Source organism: Nymphalis io, chromosome 15, assembly GCF_905147045.1.
Source record: "Nymphalis io chromosome 15, ilAglIoxx1.1, whole genome shotgun sequence".
In the NCBI taxonomy this organism is placed as follows: domain Eukaryota; kingdom Metazoa; phylum Arthropoda; class Insecta; order Lepidoptera; family Nymphalidae; genus Nymphalis; species Nymphalis io.
The window spans coordinates 7,519,316-7,537,033 of NC_065902.1; the positions used below are offsets into that span (position 1 = coordinate 7,519,316).

General features: G+C 32.6%; 2 protein-coding genes across 2 annotated transcripts; both read right to left on the reverse strand.

The window, feature by feature from the left end:
• Positions 1 to 1,808: 1,808 nt before the first annotated feature.
• LOC126773940 (gustatory and odorant receptor 22-like) lies at positions 1,809 to 9,977 on the reverse strand. The gene is made up of 10 exons (XM_050495201.1): positions 9,867 to 9,977; positions 8,119 to 8,257; positions 7,740 to 7,990; positions 7,289 to 7,549; positions 6,755 to 6,882; positions 6,329 to 6,488; positions 5,591 to 5,662; positions 5,412 to 5,501; positions 3,771 to 3,846; positions 1,809 to 1,855 (listed from the first exon to the last, which is right to left on the reverse strand). The coding sequence occupies exons 1-10, from the start codon at positions 9,975 to 9,977 to the stop codon at positions 1,809 to 1,811; spliced, it is 1,335 nt and encodes a 444-aa protein (XP_050351158.1).
• A 3,219-nt stretch (positions 9,978 to 13,196) lies between these two features.
• On the reverse strand, positions 13,197 to 16,722 carry LOC126773696 (charged multivesicular body protein 2b). The gene is made up of 6 exons (XM_050494775.1): positions 16,555 to 16,722; positions 16,362 to 16,453; positions 16,004 to 16,120; positions 15,409 to 15,589; positions 14,950 to 15,056; positions 13,197 to 14,565 (listed from the first exon to the last, which is right to left on the reverse strand). The coding sequence occupies exons 1-6, from the start codon at positions 16,610 to 16,612 to the stop codon at positions 14,467 to 14,469; spliced, it is 654 nt and encodes a 217-aa protein (XP_050350732.1). The 5' UTR covers positions 16,613 to 16,722; the 3' UTR covers positions 13,197 to 14,466.
• Between the last annotated feature and the right edge of the window lie 996 nt (positions 16,723 to 17,718).

Sequence of the window (17,718 nt, forward strand, 5' to 3'; positions counted from 1 at the left end):
ACATTCACGTGTGAACCAACGGTTACGCGTACCCCTACTGATGAGATCTGATCTAGGAATATAGTATTCCATTCCTAACATGATCTCATCAGCAACAGCAGCGGCACTAGCTGTCGGGTCATTACCACTGAAGCAACGTTCCTTCCAAGGGATTGACGCATAGTAATCGCGCATACCGTCCCAATCTGCCGACTTATAGTGCCAAACGCGACGTTTGCATACCGCTGATGGCAGCTTGGCCTGTGGCACTTTGGTAGATATAAGGCCGTGATCCGAAGAACCAAGTGGAGCTTGAACCACAACCTGATATTCCATCGGGTGAGAAGTCAGCAGAAGATCCAGTAGAGAAGACGCTTGCCCATCAATGTCTGGGATCCTGGTGGGCTGATCAACCAGTTGGGTCAAGTCGTGTGTGAGAGCAAAAGCATGAGCAGTTCTTCCAGCATGGTCAGTTTTGAGGGATTTCAACCATGATTCATGGTGAGCATTAAAATCCCCCAAAAACACCAATTCCGCGTTAGGAAACTGCTCTTACGCAGCATCTGCCACCCGACTAAGATGGTCAAATAATCGGCTTGTCTCCAAGTCACCATTGTGGGATCTGTAGAGGCATACGTAGACTCGACTCTGACGAACCAGGTCCACACGTACCACCAACATGGAGAAGGAGGGGTCCTCCAAATAGCGCAATCCGTGACAACAAACATCCGCCCTGACGAACAAGCATACTCCGGCTTTCGCTTTGAAAGATTCTTCAAGCATGTAGCCGGGATAGTTAAGGTAGTTGGTGTCGGCAGGGCGGAGTATTTGTGTCTCCGTGAGAAACAACATTGCTGACCGTTCTGTCTCGAGATGGTGGTGGGCAGCGTTAAGGTTAGCGTGGAGTCCTCGGATGTTAAAGAATAAGTATGGTGGGGGTGTGCACCGCTGAACGACCGTTATTTCTTAGTTGCGCTACCATTTGGAAAAATAAGGAAAAGAGACGTGAAGCGAGCGACGTATTGCCACGATAGGGTTGGGCAAAATATGGAGGCGTGTTTCCCCAAATGGTTGTCAAAAGGGAAAATATACTGATCCGCCGGACGAAAGGGTCCCCGAACCCCCCCGTAAGTGGCCGCCGGGACCCCACCTTCCGGTCACCAACCAGCACGACGGTCCACCCCGAGATTATGCGTGGCCTGGTGGGGCAGCCTCGCAAGTTGGTTAGGCACGCTCGGGCCCCTGTACTAAGCCACGGGCGGCCAGCGGAACAGCCGTTTCTTCAGGTCTCCCTGTCCGGCAGGTCAATACAGTTTCCCCCGGCATTGGTTCAACAGCCGTCTCCACTGGACCAACACTCATCGCGGCAATACTCGCTAGGGCACTGGCTGTACGCTGGCTGACCTCGAAACGCGGCTGCAAGCCACTTCACGAGTTTTTCACCATGCGTACGGTGGTAACAAGCCAGGCGGATGTTAGCATCCTACCACCAGATGAGCAGATGGTCGCTCAGATATCCCTTAGTCGCCTCTTACGACACCCATGGGAAAGAGAGGGGCAGTGTAATGTATTCTTTCTCCGTCACTGCACGAATAAAATTAATATTATTAACCTTCATTTTACCGTTAATTTTATAATATCTATAAATTGTCATTTTAATATAGAATGCTTCTCGAAAGCACGATTTTAAAAGTCTTCTATATTCCCTTAAGTGCAGATATGCGTTAAATTAAAACATTTCAAGAGAGGTCCAAATATTATTAAATCGCAGATAAGAATAAGTTCGTTGGAAATTGGAAAAGTTGATTAATGAATTCCTATTGTGGTTGTCAGAAGATCCTCGAGTTGATAGTGGGCGACAGATTTTGAGGCAAGGCTGCATGAAAGCAAAATTTTGTTATGTTAAAGAATAAGGTCATTAGAATAACCATTAATATATTTATTGATTTGCAGCACAATTGGTCCTCTTAAATTATTCTCTTTAATTTCCATTAAAATTGCTCTTTAATAATTTGACGTTTTAAATAATAATTAAATATGTCATAGTTTATATTTAAAATATATAGAGACGTACATGATACGTACACGTATATTGTTAATTTTTTAAATAATAAATTAATTATATTATATAGTACGTTATCTTATTTATTAAAGCGAAGAATTAAACAAATAATTCACACTTAGAATAACCCGATGTTCCGGCATCACTACCCGATGTCGTAGGTGCCGAGGAAGAGATTTTGTTAAGAATCCATAAATCGAAAAATTGAACGTCTCGTCACTTGTAGGGTAGGAAAGAATCAACCCACCACCAAAACTGTTAAAAAACAAGGAAGTTTGACTTCAGACAGGCCAGCTGTAAATGTCTGATGAAACTGAATGAACGATGATGATACTGATGAAATAAAAATTAATAACCTAATTTGTAATGAAATGCTATAATTACCCATTCAATAAATGACAACACTCATTACTAATTATTAATTACTTAACGTTTCGCATTGAGCATAACGAAATAATTCAAATTCCTTCAGACAGTTGCTGAAAGTATTTTAAAGTTAAATAAGAATTGATTTTATACCAATGTTAAAGTTAGGTAGACTGAAAATGTAAATATTTCTAATTAACTAAAAAAGATACTTTTATTTCTAACTAAATAATGAGGTTTAATAATGAAAAAAAAGAAATTTTTATAATATTGTTATAATTCCAATAATTTTACTATTTCATTTTACTAAATCTAAGAAAAAACAGTGCTTATAGTTTGAAGTACAATAATGTTATAATTAGTTATAATGTTAAAGTTTGCGAATATGAGAAATTACAAGTGTAAAACCCTGTTAGCAACTCTCCAAAGGGCAAAGACCTCTTCATTGTAACATTGTAAGTAATGTTACTTACATTACTTAGGTCGCGTGTAACTCCTTTGTGTGTATTACAAATCATAATTTAAACTAAGATAATTCATTAAAATAATTATATCTTTATTATATTTCAATAATAAAATAATTATATTCATTTGTTCATATACATGAATATTAGTTCAGAAACTATTATTCCATTTGAAGTTGTCATGTTAATACGAATATGTTACGACTTTACAATTAAGCTTATATAGCGAACGTTAATTATTATTTATTTTAAATAACTTTGAATGTACTGTTAATGTCAAAGGTTTTAATAATTTAGTAATATTATAGACATTATTATATACTTATTGTAATATACAGTTGTATATTTAGTACAATACATTATGTATAGTAAACTCCAGTTAAGTTCCAATTGTTGGACACAGCCTCAGAAAAGCCTCAGAAAGTACGCTGTTCCGAATTAATTCTGATAGATAAAATAGATAGATATTTATTCTTTACTCTCGAATACGAAATTAATTGTAAACACAATCTCAGCACCTTGAGAATTCATTGGTGCTCACTTGATTTATCAAAAGCTGCTTTTCAACAAAAAGTTATTTAAAAATAATTAATGTTCACAGAATTTAGCGTTATATTTAATGAGAGATACAACAGAATGGTAAGAACTCTAATTTTTTTATTAAATTATATTTTTATAATACGACATAAAATAGACATTTTCTATCTATCATTTTATTTATAAGTATATGAATTTCAAAATAAAAAAGTAGTAGTAAAGTGCTGTTGCTGTGATATTAAGTAATATTAATTAAAATAAATTTATAATAGAATGTAAAATGAAATAATCCTGTGAATCGCGTGGGATTTGGTATACGTAACAGGTATTTTCCATTTTTAATTTTTTTTGCACTTAATTACCTGTAGACAGATCCTTCGGCAGTGAAATCTTGAATTGTAGCAAAACAATGAGATAAATAGCTATCATACTTATAGCCTGAAACAGAAAATATACTTATTTATTGTCATAAAAAAGCAGTTTCGATATACGTACTTAATTTACAAATCAATCTATTCAATGTTATATGAAAGTTCGTACTGTAGATATCGTTGATGTTATCGATCTGTTGTTCGTTACTCTTAACTGCGTTGGTTTATTTCGTTGACGTCAGCTGTATGTACGAGTATGTAGAGAGGTATATGGCTTAATTATGTTTACTGTAGATTTGTACAATATTAAAAATTAAAAACCTTTTTTTTAAACGCTGTATGGAATAAGGTCCAACTATTATATAAAGATCTGTAATAGTTTAGTCAGCAATTTTTTAGTTTCTAGCTTTTTGTAGTGTAAGTGGGACAGTCATTTAGGTCATGTTAATAATTGATCGTAGCGTTTTAAATTGATATACTATAACAAGTTATGATATGGTTAACTTTAATAAGAGTTCGATTACATTAATACTTTATTAAAGTAGCTAAAAGTCTGATCTGTCTAAATAATTTTAAATTCAATCCTGACGAGACGAGCTCAGTGTCGGGTGTTACAGTACTGTGCGGCTTTCAGTTTCAGCTTCATTAGCGGACTCCATTACTGTTGATGTCGCCTTAGTGTATAATTTACCTTTTATAATAATGTCAGAAGTAATATTTTCTTGGATAATGTTTTGATTTTGTAATTATAATTAAACAAAAGAACTTAAGGTAAAAAGAATTTGGCTATATTTTACTTATTTTAGTTAAAAATTATATAAGACAAGGCTTTAGAATTTTAATTTTAATAAAATCAAAACTAGTTTGAAAGTTGTCTATAACAAAATGTGTACAGACATAGACCATTTTTCCTTAGGTCCTCGGTCCATTTAGATTAGTAAATAGAAAAGTAAAACAACAAATTTTATTATTATTGTTTTGTTTTAAATTATTTTGAAAATGTATTTCATTATTTGCGAACTAATATTGAGTAATATTTGTACTTACCATGATGTTACAATGCAATGCAAATGTTTCATTGTGTCTTGCTATTCCAGTGTGTTTAATTGAACAATTCTAATGTAATTAATTTTAATATTATATATAATTTATACTTTATAATTATTAATTGTTTATACTACTTAGTTCGTAATTAATCAAATTATTAATTTATGCTCATAATTTTATCTCATATCTTTTCTATTTAAATTGTATGTACCTGCTCAATAATATTTCTTTAGAATGTGAAACTTTACTAGTCGCACTACAAGTACTAAATTTAATGTGTTATATATACTGTTTGTTTTCCAAAAATTCAATTTAATTATTCCATTAATATAGTCAGTACGCTCCCACTCTCTATTTAGGATATACATATTATTACAAGAGTTCGGTATTCATATTTCAACGAATATTATTTTAGCTTAACATAATATTATTACAATAACCCAACATAATATTTTTGTTCATGCATATGTTTAATTTTGTGTTAAGCTTTTTTAAAATACAACTTTCGCAATACATTTTTTGTTATCTTGTTTTATGTTGTAATTCCAAACTATCAATTTAAATTGTAGTATATGAATGACTTACCGATGTTAAAAGTTCTCTATTAACGTGTGCATATCCCTTAAGGCTAACAACAGCTGGATTCATTTCTATCGCTTGAATAAAATGATCGATCTATCAAAACAAAACAAGAATGAATATATTAAATAATAAACACAATATTTGAATATTTAATGACTTATATATTTCTTTGAATATTTTACCTCTTTCTGTGTTGGTCGATCCACTGATAGGACATCTATTGATAGTAAGGTGTCTTGCACTCCAGCTGCTACCTTTTAATAGAAATAAAAAAAAAAAAATAGTGCATCATTATTAAAAAATTGAGAAACACATATATGATTTTGTATGTTTCGAATTTTTGTTTTTATTTCTATTTTTTTATCGATTGACCCACAGAGAAGATATTTATACCTGTTTTGTCGTCGACTATTTATAGGTATATAGATAGTATAGATTTAGTATTTTTAATCTAAAAAGAACGTCGCTATCCGCTAAAAATCGCTTTAAAGAGCTTAAAAGCGTATCGACAAACATATTGTCTGACTATACTAATGTTATTTAATTATGTATTGGGTTTTAACACTAATAATAGGAAGAGATAACCTTGGGGGTAAAAACATCTGAACAAACAAATACACTTACGCTTCAAAGTTGTTTTTATAAATAAGAATGTAATCATTTTGAAAGCCAGGACACTGCTCAAACATCAGATGTTTGTGCTTAAGAAATACATGTCTTTTCATTTAGACTTGATAATATGTATCGTCTCAATTGCAAATTTTATATTATACTTATATTTTAATGAAAACATATTGAGGGAACCTCCATGTGCCTGATGAAAATTCTGGTACATGTGTATCCAGCCAGCATTGGAGCAGCGTACTGAAATAAGCCCAACCGTGGGACATTTACACAGTTTATTTTAATTAATTATTTACCTTAAGCGTTGATTTATGAGAGCAGTCAGCAAAAATAAAAAGCAAAGTAGAGCAGTATAGCGCATCAACAAAAAGACCCATCTCCTTGAAACTGAATCCGAAGCCGTGATCCACAATCTCTGACAACGCCCCGTATACCGCAATCGTTATATTGAAGAACCTAAATAAATTCAGTTGATTATATTAAGCCAGTTCTACACGTCTGCGATGTGCTGATTTGTCTTTGTTTATTACATTTAAAAACTGTATTCGTTTTATCCTAAACCTATCCATTAAGCGATTTTAACCATAACATTTTAGTGTCTATTACAAGTATTTTATATATGTAATAAAATATTCAAAATATATTTTATAAATTGGTCGTTATACAGATGTATATGTTCTTAAACAATGAATATGCAATAGTCAATACAAACAGGTACTCACATGAACAAACAATATGTAGAGTAGGTACGAGCATATGCGTTCCCAAGTGATTGCAGAAGCTCTGATAGATTTAGCCAGAGATAACGGTAGCTTGATATAAGATTCGCTGTGCATTCAATGTGCACGTCCTGGTGATCAAATAGCAATTTAGTGAGCTCGAAGTATTTTTACTTACTTATTATTTGATATTTCATTTTAATAAGTAGCTACACGAGTTTTGTTGCTACATTTTTAAAGTATAATTCTTTAATTCTAAAAGATAATAGCATTTATTAAATTTTTTACTTGAAAAATGTTTCAAATTTTCTGTTCTTTTATGATTAATTTCATAGTATTTTTTTTTAGTCTATAAGGAAATATTTATAATATAACGCGGACAAAGTAAGCATGGGCGTAGCGTAACTGAGGTAGTGTTTTAAAGGGCATTATTGATTCCGCTTCGGCCTTATTTGTTTAGTCCTTAGTTCTACTAAAGTAAACTTAGCAATATGAGCAATACATTTCGTTAGAACTAAATTTAACTGAATGTATTACCCTCCGAAAACATTCTGAAAGGCTTTGAGATGCAATTTTAATTCCCTTGCAGTTGATGTACCACAAAGCGCAGTTCATGTTTATCATGGTTATTATGTGATAGTAAGCCGTTGTATGTCGGAGCAAGAACCCATCCAATAGTGCACATAAACTGAGAAGAAAGCAGATAGCCAAAAGCAAACAGCCTACACTTATGATGACGATAGTAGTTTTTAGATTTGGAAACTGAAGGTTTTCTCCAGTTACCCTATAATATCTCACCTAAAAATATTAAATATTATTAATTATTTTTGTTGTTTTGTTTAAATAATCACACAAATTGCTAACAAAAGAGACAACATACCAAAAAGCTGTACATATTATAAAAAATACATACTAGATGAATTTAAGTCACGTTTATATAAGTTTAGTTCACAAGTAACGTAACTAAGTAAAAAAATTCGGCCCTTACTTGAAACTTTCCCCAATTGGTTTTATAAATGGCTACTTGATGTGCGACGCCCCAGCCAACGAAAGGAATCCAAAAGTGAGGGACCAGAAATGCGACAAATAGAATGGAATAAATGTAATCATCGAATTTTTTAATAGAACGTAGAATCGTAATTCGTTCATAACCAACTATAAGAACAATACCAGTCGTTACTATGTAAAAAAATATAGCATAAGCCGTCGCTCGAGATTTCCAACTAAATGTTATTGTACCTGAAAGTAATTGTGCCATTTTTAATATATTAATTAGTTTTAAGCATAGTATGCTAGAATTGAAATTATTAAATGACAATATTACATATTTATGAAAGATAAAAATGTGTATTTAATATATTTTGTACCAGGCCTGGATCGTGTGATAGGCATAACTGCTAAAGCTCTAAATAGCACTAAAAGCAGTTTGTGATCCCTGTAAAATTGATCGTGTATCTCACAAGTGTCGCCATCTTGTGACGATAGCAGGTTACGTTGTTCTCGTTCCTGTAAACTTCTAAAATATTAGGTACTGTAAATTCGGTTTATTCGTTGGCATCAGTTAAGGCCAAAAATATAATTAATTTTATGTATGACAATTGAGAAAATCTAAATTATTCATAATTTGAAACATTATCCAAAATAACAAAGATAGAAAAGTGTTGATATAACGCATCCTCAGCCTCTCCTGTGCTTTGCTCCGCTCGTGGCTCGGCGGAGCTCTCATCAGGGGGCGAATCTCGCCCCGCCGCACTCCTTGCTAGTGCGTACGGCAACGCAAAGCCATCCCGGCTGCCGTCCTCCTTAGGGCCGTCTGAAATAGGACACGCGAGGCCCCCACCACCCGCAACCACGGCCCCAGGGTTACGCCCTATCTTTTAAGCCCCGGGCGTTTGGGCTACGGGAACGCCGAGACAACGCCGTCGTCGTCTCCGCCGAGCAGGTTCGGCCCTTTCCCGTTCCCGCTCCGCCGTCTCCTTCTGGACCATGACGGTCTCACAGAATCAGGCTACGGCCCCCCACGCCGATTCCCTGCAAAGCATCGCCGACACGATTGCTCACAGGGATAGGTCTTGTCCGACTCGGACCAGGATCTCCCTCTTCGCACTCCACGCGGGGCACACCTCCAACGTATGCTGAACGGTGTCCCGGCCCACGTCATAGTGTTGACACATCGCCGTCGATTTGCGTCCGATCTTACACAGGTATTCACATTCCACAACAACCGTGACCGATCATTACCTGAGTAAGTCGGATCCCGACCGAACCTTTTTTTTTAACGCTGCGAAAACGCGTTACGCGTTTCCCCCACGGGAACAGTGGGGGGTATGTGGGGCTCGCCGGTGTCCAAGGCGCCGAGTGCGCCCATATCGGAATACCCACTTAAAAACCAGCGGTACCCTTTCCATCTTAACGAGGAGCGCCACGGGATCGCTTTGGCATGCTACCGTGACGCTCTGACGTCACAAGTGCACCCTAACGCAACGGAAGTTTTTTTTGTTATTAGCACAATAAAATATATTTTATTCGTAATCGGTCTTTATTAAAAACTTATCACAATAAATATCTTTACATATCTGTCTTTTTTTAATATAAACCAAAAAAATTTAAAGTAGTAGTCACTACAACTTACAAAATAATAAAAAAATGTCACAGAATCATCAATAGTCATGATTGTTTCAATTATCGAGATCATTCGGGCTTACTTTTACTATTAAATATAATTATAGTTTTCGCAGAGAATTATTATATTTTATACACTCAGTTCTGATCTGTCGATCCTATGCCGTTCCACAATGATGACATATAGAAATGTCTTTTTGAGGCGTCAAATCGTAATAATGAACACCAAAACTAACATGTCTTATTCCTTTAGGAATCCTTTAATATATATTGTATTGATCATAACAACATAAAATTGTAAGCCGTAAGCAAGATTGTTTTTTTTTGTATAAAGTGCTTAATTTTTGTTATATGTATGTAGTGCCAGAAAAAAAGCAAATAAATAACCAAAAGTAATATTTAATAATAAACTTGAACATTTTCACAATGAGACATCTAATTATATCACTCTTATAGAGACTCGAATACGTTAAAAAGTACAATTTTCACTTACGTAATCCTTTTGAGTTTTTTCATAAATTACGTTATTCAATTGGACGTGTCTCATATCGTTACCTAAAAGAGAATTGTTTATTCCCTCATCAAATAAGTGGTCAGGTATCATGTTTAAGTGAAAATTCACTCTGAAAAGCGCAGATGAAATGTCAGAGGCTAATAAATGGATGTCCTTTATATAGGCAAGGTGACATTATCGAATAAGTAAACAAGGCGTAAAATATCGTGGCATATTTACATTAAATTTGAAAGCAAACAACGGCGGAAGCCTCTGAATTTTAATGTTCTTAAGTTAACGACTGTAGGCAAAAGTCATTACCAAGTTGTGTTTTGTCGATTTTATATTCTGGACGTAGCGATTACTTACCTAAATCGTATTAAACATTTTGTGTTTCTAACAATTTTATTTTTTCTTCTCTGGACGTTATATTTGGTTTTTCTTATTCCTTTTTTATATATTATATGTTACTTTAAACTCCCAACTCATTGAATTAAAATAATTTTATTAGGGCCTGCGTAATTGCATTACACGTTTTTCCTGAAACGCATTAAAATGTGTTTCAATGTCAATACAAATACGTATTGGCATTAGAACACATTGTAACGATTCCTTACAGAGTCAATTTGATGCCAACTATGCCAACTAAAATGTAATATATTTCCAGGCACATTGCCTGTTATTTTATAGCCTCACGTATTCTTTAAGCCGAACCAGAATTTATACCTAACCAGACAAGCTTACAGAAAGGTTTATCACCAATTAAGTTAAGCCTCGGTAAATATTTCTCTGTATAAGTTGTATATAATAATAAGATATATATCTATAAGTAATAATTATCTACTCGTAATAGTAAAAACTATAGTTACCTAATTATCATCTAACGTTCTTTTAATTTACTCAAATTAACCTAGTAAGAGCTTGATAATTTTTATACCTAGAGATTAAACTTTTAAAATCAATACAGACCCACGACGCTTAAGTTTTGCGCTACGAATTTAAAGGGTATCATTTTCGCTTGTTTTGCAGCGTGCGTCAAAATCATCTCGAAATCGAAGACAATCTCAAGAAGCAGAAGTCCGTTTAATTTTATCCCTTTGATTAATTACACTATTCAAATACCATTTATTTATTTAATTTTTTAAATTGCACATGAGCTGGCGTCGCTTACATGTAATCGATCAAAATTATCTGTGTATGATTTATATAGTAACGATAGTATTGTGAGGGGAATAGAAAAGAGGTTATAATTGGAATGGAGTGGTGTAGCGGTGAGATGACCCCTCACCGAGAGGAGAGGAGCAAGTTTTGACTAATATTAAATTAAATTTGAATTGTGATCTTTTTGCGAACAGTTGCTAGAAAAGACAAAACGAACGGAATAAACAAATGATTTTTAAAGTTGTATTAAGAGTACCTATTAGTTTTAGTATCTACTTATAATCTTACATACTTTCGTTAATATTTCGTTGCTTGGCAGAAGTGTTAAATATTTTCAAAATATATGCCTTCAGATATTATCAGACTATTTGCCTGTAACTATGACTCGTTTATTTTTGTTCCTACCAAGGTACAGACAAATCAGCGTGGAGACGTTTGTGCGTTTGTAGTAATTAATGGTCGGATAATAAAAAAAAAAAACATTTCTTTATTTTTATATGTTGAAACGGGAAGGTAATAATGATAACAGTATATCAATAATCGAATGTATATTTATATCTTAATACTTTTTCCAATCCACAACTGTTATCTTCCGTTGTCATGGCCACATCATCTCATCCGTTATTTTAGTTGTCATAGCAACATTTTTGTACAAAAACGAATGACGTTCCGAAATGAGCCGATCAGGTATTAAGTTCTGATGTCACTCAAATGTGACGCCAGTAATGGTTACAGGCAGCCTTTGTGGATAGTTGTAGCTTTAACTGTCGTGCATGGCATAGCATGACTTGGCTTGGCTTGGCTTGGCTTGGATTGGCTTGTGTGGCGTGGCGATATGTAGCGTGGCATTATCGTGGCGTTACAATGTAATTACATTGTAATTAATATTAAAAAGCGTAAACGTATATTGAATTATCAATTTCTACAGCTCCAGACAGTTCATAGTCATCCTAATCCGAAAAATCATGTATTCATTCTTATGTTGTATCTAAATCCCCGTCTCTACTGCTTATTTAATTTACATCCAATAGAATTTCTCTACAGCTATAGCATTAAATAAATATTCAGATAATTATACATATAACGGCATTCACATTAGATACATTGTGACATATTTTTGCGGTATAAGTTTTCACTCGTCTTCAAATATTTTCTAGTAGTTTAAATTCAGGATAATTAAATTCTAATTAAGAATAACATTCTTATGAATCAAATAACAAGAATTGGTGAACTCAAACAAACAACGAAGTAATTACTTTAAAAAGAATTATAAACAAAATAGCTTTTTTTTTATATGCGCCGGGATGGCAAATGACTACTCCACCTGATGGTAAGTGGTAGTAGAGTCCAAACGCGACGACGGCCAGTACAGTCGGGAAGAATGTTCTATACTAGCCGTCCCCGCCTTGCCGGCCCGCAAGATGCCTCTTCACGCCTCGTTAGAAGGAACCCGGGTTGTAAGAGGAGGGGAACACGTGAGCTGGTAAGGAATTCCATTTTTTGGAAGTGCGACAAAGAAAGGAGTTGCCAAATTTCTTTGTGCGCGATGGAATTGATATCACAGTTAGGCGGTGACATCGAGGGCCAGCTCGCGTAGATTTATGAAGGAAGGGGGAAGCAGGATTTAGAGAGAATAATTCCTCAGAGCACTCGCCGTGATACAGTTGATAGAAAGCGCTCAGCGCTGCTATCTCTCGACGCAATTGTAAAGGTTCATGACACTGTAACGCTACTTATGCGAGTTCGAAACAAGTGGTTGCTAGCGCAAGCTGATTTCATTTCCGTTTTAATCATTGTACACACCACAAACGCAATAACGTATCCAAGCTTATTTACCTGTACAACGTATGAACAAGTCATACAGAAATTTTGGCTTCTCAATTACATAGTGGTTTTAGTTTGTTAACTAGGAAAGCCGTTTCAATTGTCCTATATACACTACTAATCACTAGGCTTTTTAAGAAAAAGCAGTTGTATACCTTATTAATTTAATTTATTACAAGAAACAATAAATATAACATATCCGATATCATTTAATCAAAATACAAACATATCACAGTTATCTCATATAAAATTATGTAATATGAACAAAACTTATTTAATTTATTAACAAAGTATGAATAATTTCACTATAAAAATATATTTTTGTTAACGATAATAAATGTTGTGTACACTTTTTTATAAATATATTAATGCAAAAATTGTTTGACTTAAATGAAAGCTTTGTATATTTAGCATAAAATTTAATACCATAGACAATGATAGTTTCACACACACAAACATACTAAAAATCAGGCTTTGCAAGACATTTTCTAATAGTGTTTCAATTTTACTTCATGAGAACAATTTATTGTAATTTATGATCATTAATATTAAACTAGTCCACTTAGGTAGTCCACTTAAAATCTTAAATACATTAACAATATATTTTATAAATAATGCACATTTAGAAAAAAACTAACGTCTCCAAACTTGATTTTACAATTACAACCGATTTAAATATAATAATAAAATCAATATCTCAACAACTTAGTGATTTTGATAGCAAATAATACTTTAACTATAGTGTTATTATTACAATAGTTTATTGTTACATAAATAATATTATTATAGTAAAATAAACAAAGCTACCTTTAATGTGGTACTGTGGTACTGTGGTACATGTGGTAGAGCTTTGTGCAAGCTCGTCTGGGTAGGTACCACCCACTCATCAGATATTCTACCGCAAAACAGCAGTACTTGGTATTGTTGTGTTCCGGTTTGAAGGGTGAGTGAGCCAGTGTAATTACAGGCACAAGGGACATAACATCTTAGTTCCCAAGGTTGGTAGCGCATTGGTGATGTAAGCGATGGTTAACATTTCTTACAATGCCAATGTCTAAGGGCGTTTGGTGACCACTTAGCATCAGGTGGCCCATATGCTCGTCCGCCTTCCTATTCTATAAAAAAAAAAAAAAAAATGTAAACCAAAATACCTTTTGGTGTTGCTCTGCTCTGCAATAACCACCTACCAGTACTTAGAAAATTTCAAACAACTGTGAAACTATTTTCATTACTACATTATATGTGTATATAAATTCTTAATCACTAATTTCAATTCGAAACTTAAATAAATAAAAATAAAAGTTGTCTATACAGAGATATATATCATTAGGTATTATACCATAATTCTGAGACAGATTAAATTCATTCTTATATGAATAGTTGTTAAAAATAATCAAATCTCATATTGTATAAACCATATTTGTAATTAAATAAAACATGAATCTAACAAGTCAATATTTCATTGTATAAGGATAAAAATTAATTAATTCAATTTTGTAAACTGTCAAAACATATTTCTTAAAGAGTTGTTGCAGTGTAGTTACTTAAAGTTTTTTGGACAGTCACTTTTGTTATTAAATTTAAGTTACATTTGCTTATTATATATGCATAAGCTCTATGATTTTAGTTTTGTTAACTGAGCCATCAGTTCCTTGTCTATGTCTGTTGTAGATTCGCCAACCTTATTACGTGACACAGAAGGTGCATTTGCAACCTGAAATTAAAAAAAAATTACAATACAATTATTACAATTTATTTAATGCCAATATTATATGATATGGTACACCACCTTTCTCTCTTTTTACAATAATCTTACTATAGTAATTTTATTCATAGAAAGCTTGTTTTTTGAGTGTACATTATATATTAAATCTTTGTAAAGTAAATTAATCATCCACTGCACGTGAATTCCATTGCACACATGCATTATATAAATGATATAAAATAATATCTTTTTCGTTAGGTATATATCTAACTAGTTAAAATATAGTAATCATTGATCTGAATGTATTTGTTTAGATATTAAAATAAAACAAAGTAGATGAAACATCAAATTTTGTTTTAAAATATTTGGATTTTTTAGCAGTAGTTCTCTTACCTTTCCAGTAATTTCGATGCCTATTTCATCGAGAACTTTGTTCACAATGCCCTCAGTTTCCTCTTCATCTCCAGATTCAGTCATAATATCATCCAATGTGTCGGAAACTAAAAAGAAATATTTTTATTACAAAAAAACAAGAATAGTTGATATTTTTATACTTTAGTTGTATATGTACAAACAACAATAATGAAATAACTAAGATACTAAAAAGGACCAGATAGAAGAGCTGTTTGTCACAAGCTCCTTGGTGCAAAGTCCAAAATATCCATCTATTTGATTTGTACTTGCTAATTAAACTAAACTAAATTATCCTTAATACAAATTGAAATGTAATTTTTACTTTACATATATGTTAAGAGCATATATATGTTTAGACTTAATTCCATTTTCTGTTTTGTTTACATTATTGCGCACATTGTGAACATAAAAGTTGATAGGAAATATAATATCACTTACTCATGTCATCAGTCATATCCATTTTAGCACTAGCATATTTGAATGCTTCCATGTCCTTTGCAACTTGGTGAGGATTTAAGATCTTATTGATGCTGCCCATGGTCTTAGCCGTAGTGCCCATTGCTCCAGCTATTGCAACATTAGCACCCATTGCCTTGTTGTGTATTTGGACACTATTTATCTGCAATGTTTGAGCATACAATAGTTGCTAATGAATAACATATTATATGGTTAGAAAGTAGTTTATTTGCCAGAAACAAGGAAACTTAGTTCATGATCTCCACCGACATATTTCCTGTGCCTTTGACTTTTATATTATTGTTATATATTCTTAATTGCTGTTTGACGGAAGAATATCTAATGAGTGTACTCTTACGAGGCTTGCACAAAGCTCTACCACCAAGGAAAGATATCAAGTAAAAATTAGACATAATAGTAAATTATTTAATTAATTATACTTAAGACAGATTTCCCTATTTGCACATTTAAAAGGAAATTTTTTAGAATACAATAATATTTACTTATTTTTAACTATATGAATATATTCATGAGCTTATATTTATATGTTTCGGTACACTTTGTAACAAATGATTACCTTACTGTTTGCTGTATATATTCTTGTCTTCTGTTTTCTTAGTTGAACTAATTGTTTAGCAAGTATTTTACATCCTTCATTGTCTCCTTCTTTTGCCATTTTTTTTATCTCCATTTCCTGCAATCAAATATGTATTCATACATTAAACTAAAGAAAATATATATATAGATATAAATTACAAAACCTTGCTTAAAAGCAAGGTTTTGTAATTTATTATTGAATAATTGTTTTACTATTTAATAAAAAGTATTCAATAGATCATTATGATATGTCCTGACAATCTATTTTGTACTTTTATATACTTGCTCAAAAATGTACTTAAGAACTATGGACATAATAAAAAACACAACTATCATACCAATTTCTTTTCTTCTCTTTCTAAAGCTAACTTATCTCGTTCCAAATCTCTGCCTGCTTTGCGTAGCTCACGATCATTTTGCCTTTGTTGCTCTTAAATTGAAATTTTAAAATATTTAAAAAATTACGGTTTATTATTTGTTTAATATATGTTAATATATTTCACAACTGTAACAGTTCGTTACAACACATACCCTTAGCAGTAGGCGCCTTTCTAAAAAAATTCATTTTTAGATTAAACTCTTTTTTCATAAAACAAATTTAAACAAAAATTAGTAAAAAAACATTGACTAATAATGTTATGACTAATAGCTTAAATAGTATGTTTGTAGGTAACTAGGTACTTGTAAATTATAGTAATCACAGAATCAACGATCAATGTGACAACTTCACTTAAGGTGACACATGTCATAATATCAGACTGACATTTGACGGTATGTAAGTATCTACCTATTAAATAAAGATAAAAGAACGGATGAGTGGATTACCCATAACAATTATTTTTTCTTCCTTTCTCTGAGGTGTATCTATGCTATTTTACCTCAAAATATTCAGCCAATGCCACAAATAATAGCGAAGACACGTCGTATTAGTTCCCAATTTTAAGTTTATATTTCCTCGATCGAGTTAATATGTAAAACGACTAAATAATAATTATATTAGTATTAGCTAAATTTAATGGCTTAAATGGAAGTAATTATGGATCCTCTAACGAAATATGAATAGGAATTAATCATTAAAATATATTTGTCAAAATATTAAAATTAGAAAAAAAATAATAAAGCCAGCTTGAGCAGTTAGATTAGCAGATGCGTCAATATATATTTTTTTTACAAAAGTGATAGAAAGCCTTTTTATCTAAATAAAATTCACAAAATCAATAACTTAAAACTAGTGAAATAAAATTTCAGAAATGTAAATATTTCACAAGAAAATAAGTAAGCAATACACAAAGAAATTAGACATATGCAAGTTTCTTCACAATGTTTTCCTTCATCGTAGAGCATGGAATTAAATATAAACATAAATTAAGTAAATGAAATTCAGTGGTGCTTGGACTTACCTCAATAAAATAAATTATATACCTATATTCGATTGTGAATACACACTTATTGTATTTATTTCATAATATAAATTTTCTACACTAAACCTACTAACAAGCGTGTGATAAGGAGTGAACAAAGAATTTAAACACTGAATTTCTCATTGACGTGTGTCTCCGAATTTTGAATTTCTATATATAATTGTATTTATTTTTTGTTTGATTTTCTACTCTTGAAAAAGCAAACATATTACACTGTACAGCCAAATATTGACAGGTTGAAGCAACCATTCGATTACATTTGAGTGTTTTTGTC

Coding starts and splice junctions, on each gene's coding strand:
- LOC126773940 (XM_050495201.1), bottom strand. CDS start 9,977: ATGATACCTGACCACTTATTTGATGAGGGAATAAACAATTCTCTTTTA. Junction 8,258..9,866: donor AAAAAACTCAAAAGGATTAC/GTAAGTGAAAAT, acceptor AGAAGTTTACAG/GAACGAGAACAACGTAACCT. Junction 6,489..6,754: donor TCTACATATTGTTTGTTCAT/GTGAGTACCTGT, acceptor GAATTTATTTAG/GTTCTTCAATATAACGATTG.
- LOC126773696 (XM_050494775.1), bottom strand. CDS start 16,612: ATGAAAAAAGAGTTTAATCTAAAAATGAATTTTTTTAGAAAGGCGCCT. Junction 15,057..15,408: donor GGATATGACTGATGACATGA/GTAAGTGATATT, acceptor ATTTCTTTTTAG/TTTCCGACACATTGGATGAT. Junction 14,566..14,949: donor GCATCGAAATTACTGGAAAG/GTAAGAGAACTA, acceptor TTTTAATTTCAG/GTTGCAAATGCACCTTCTGT.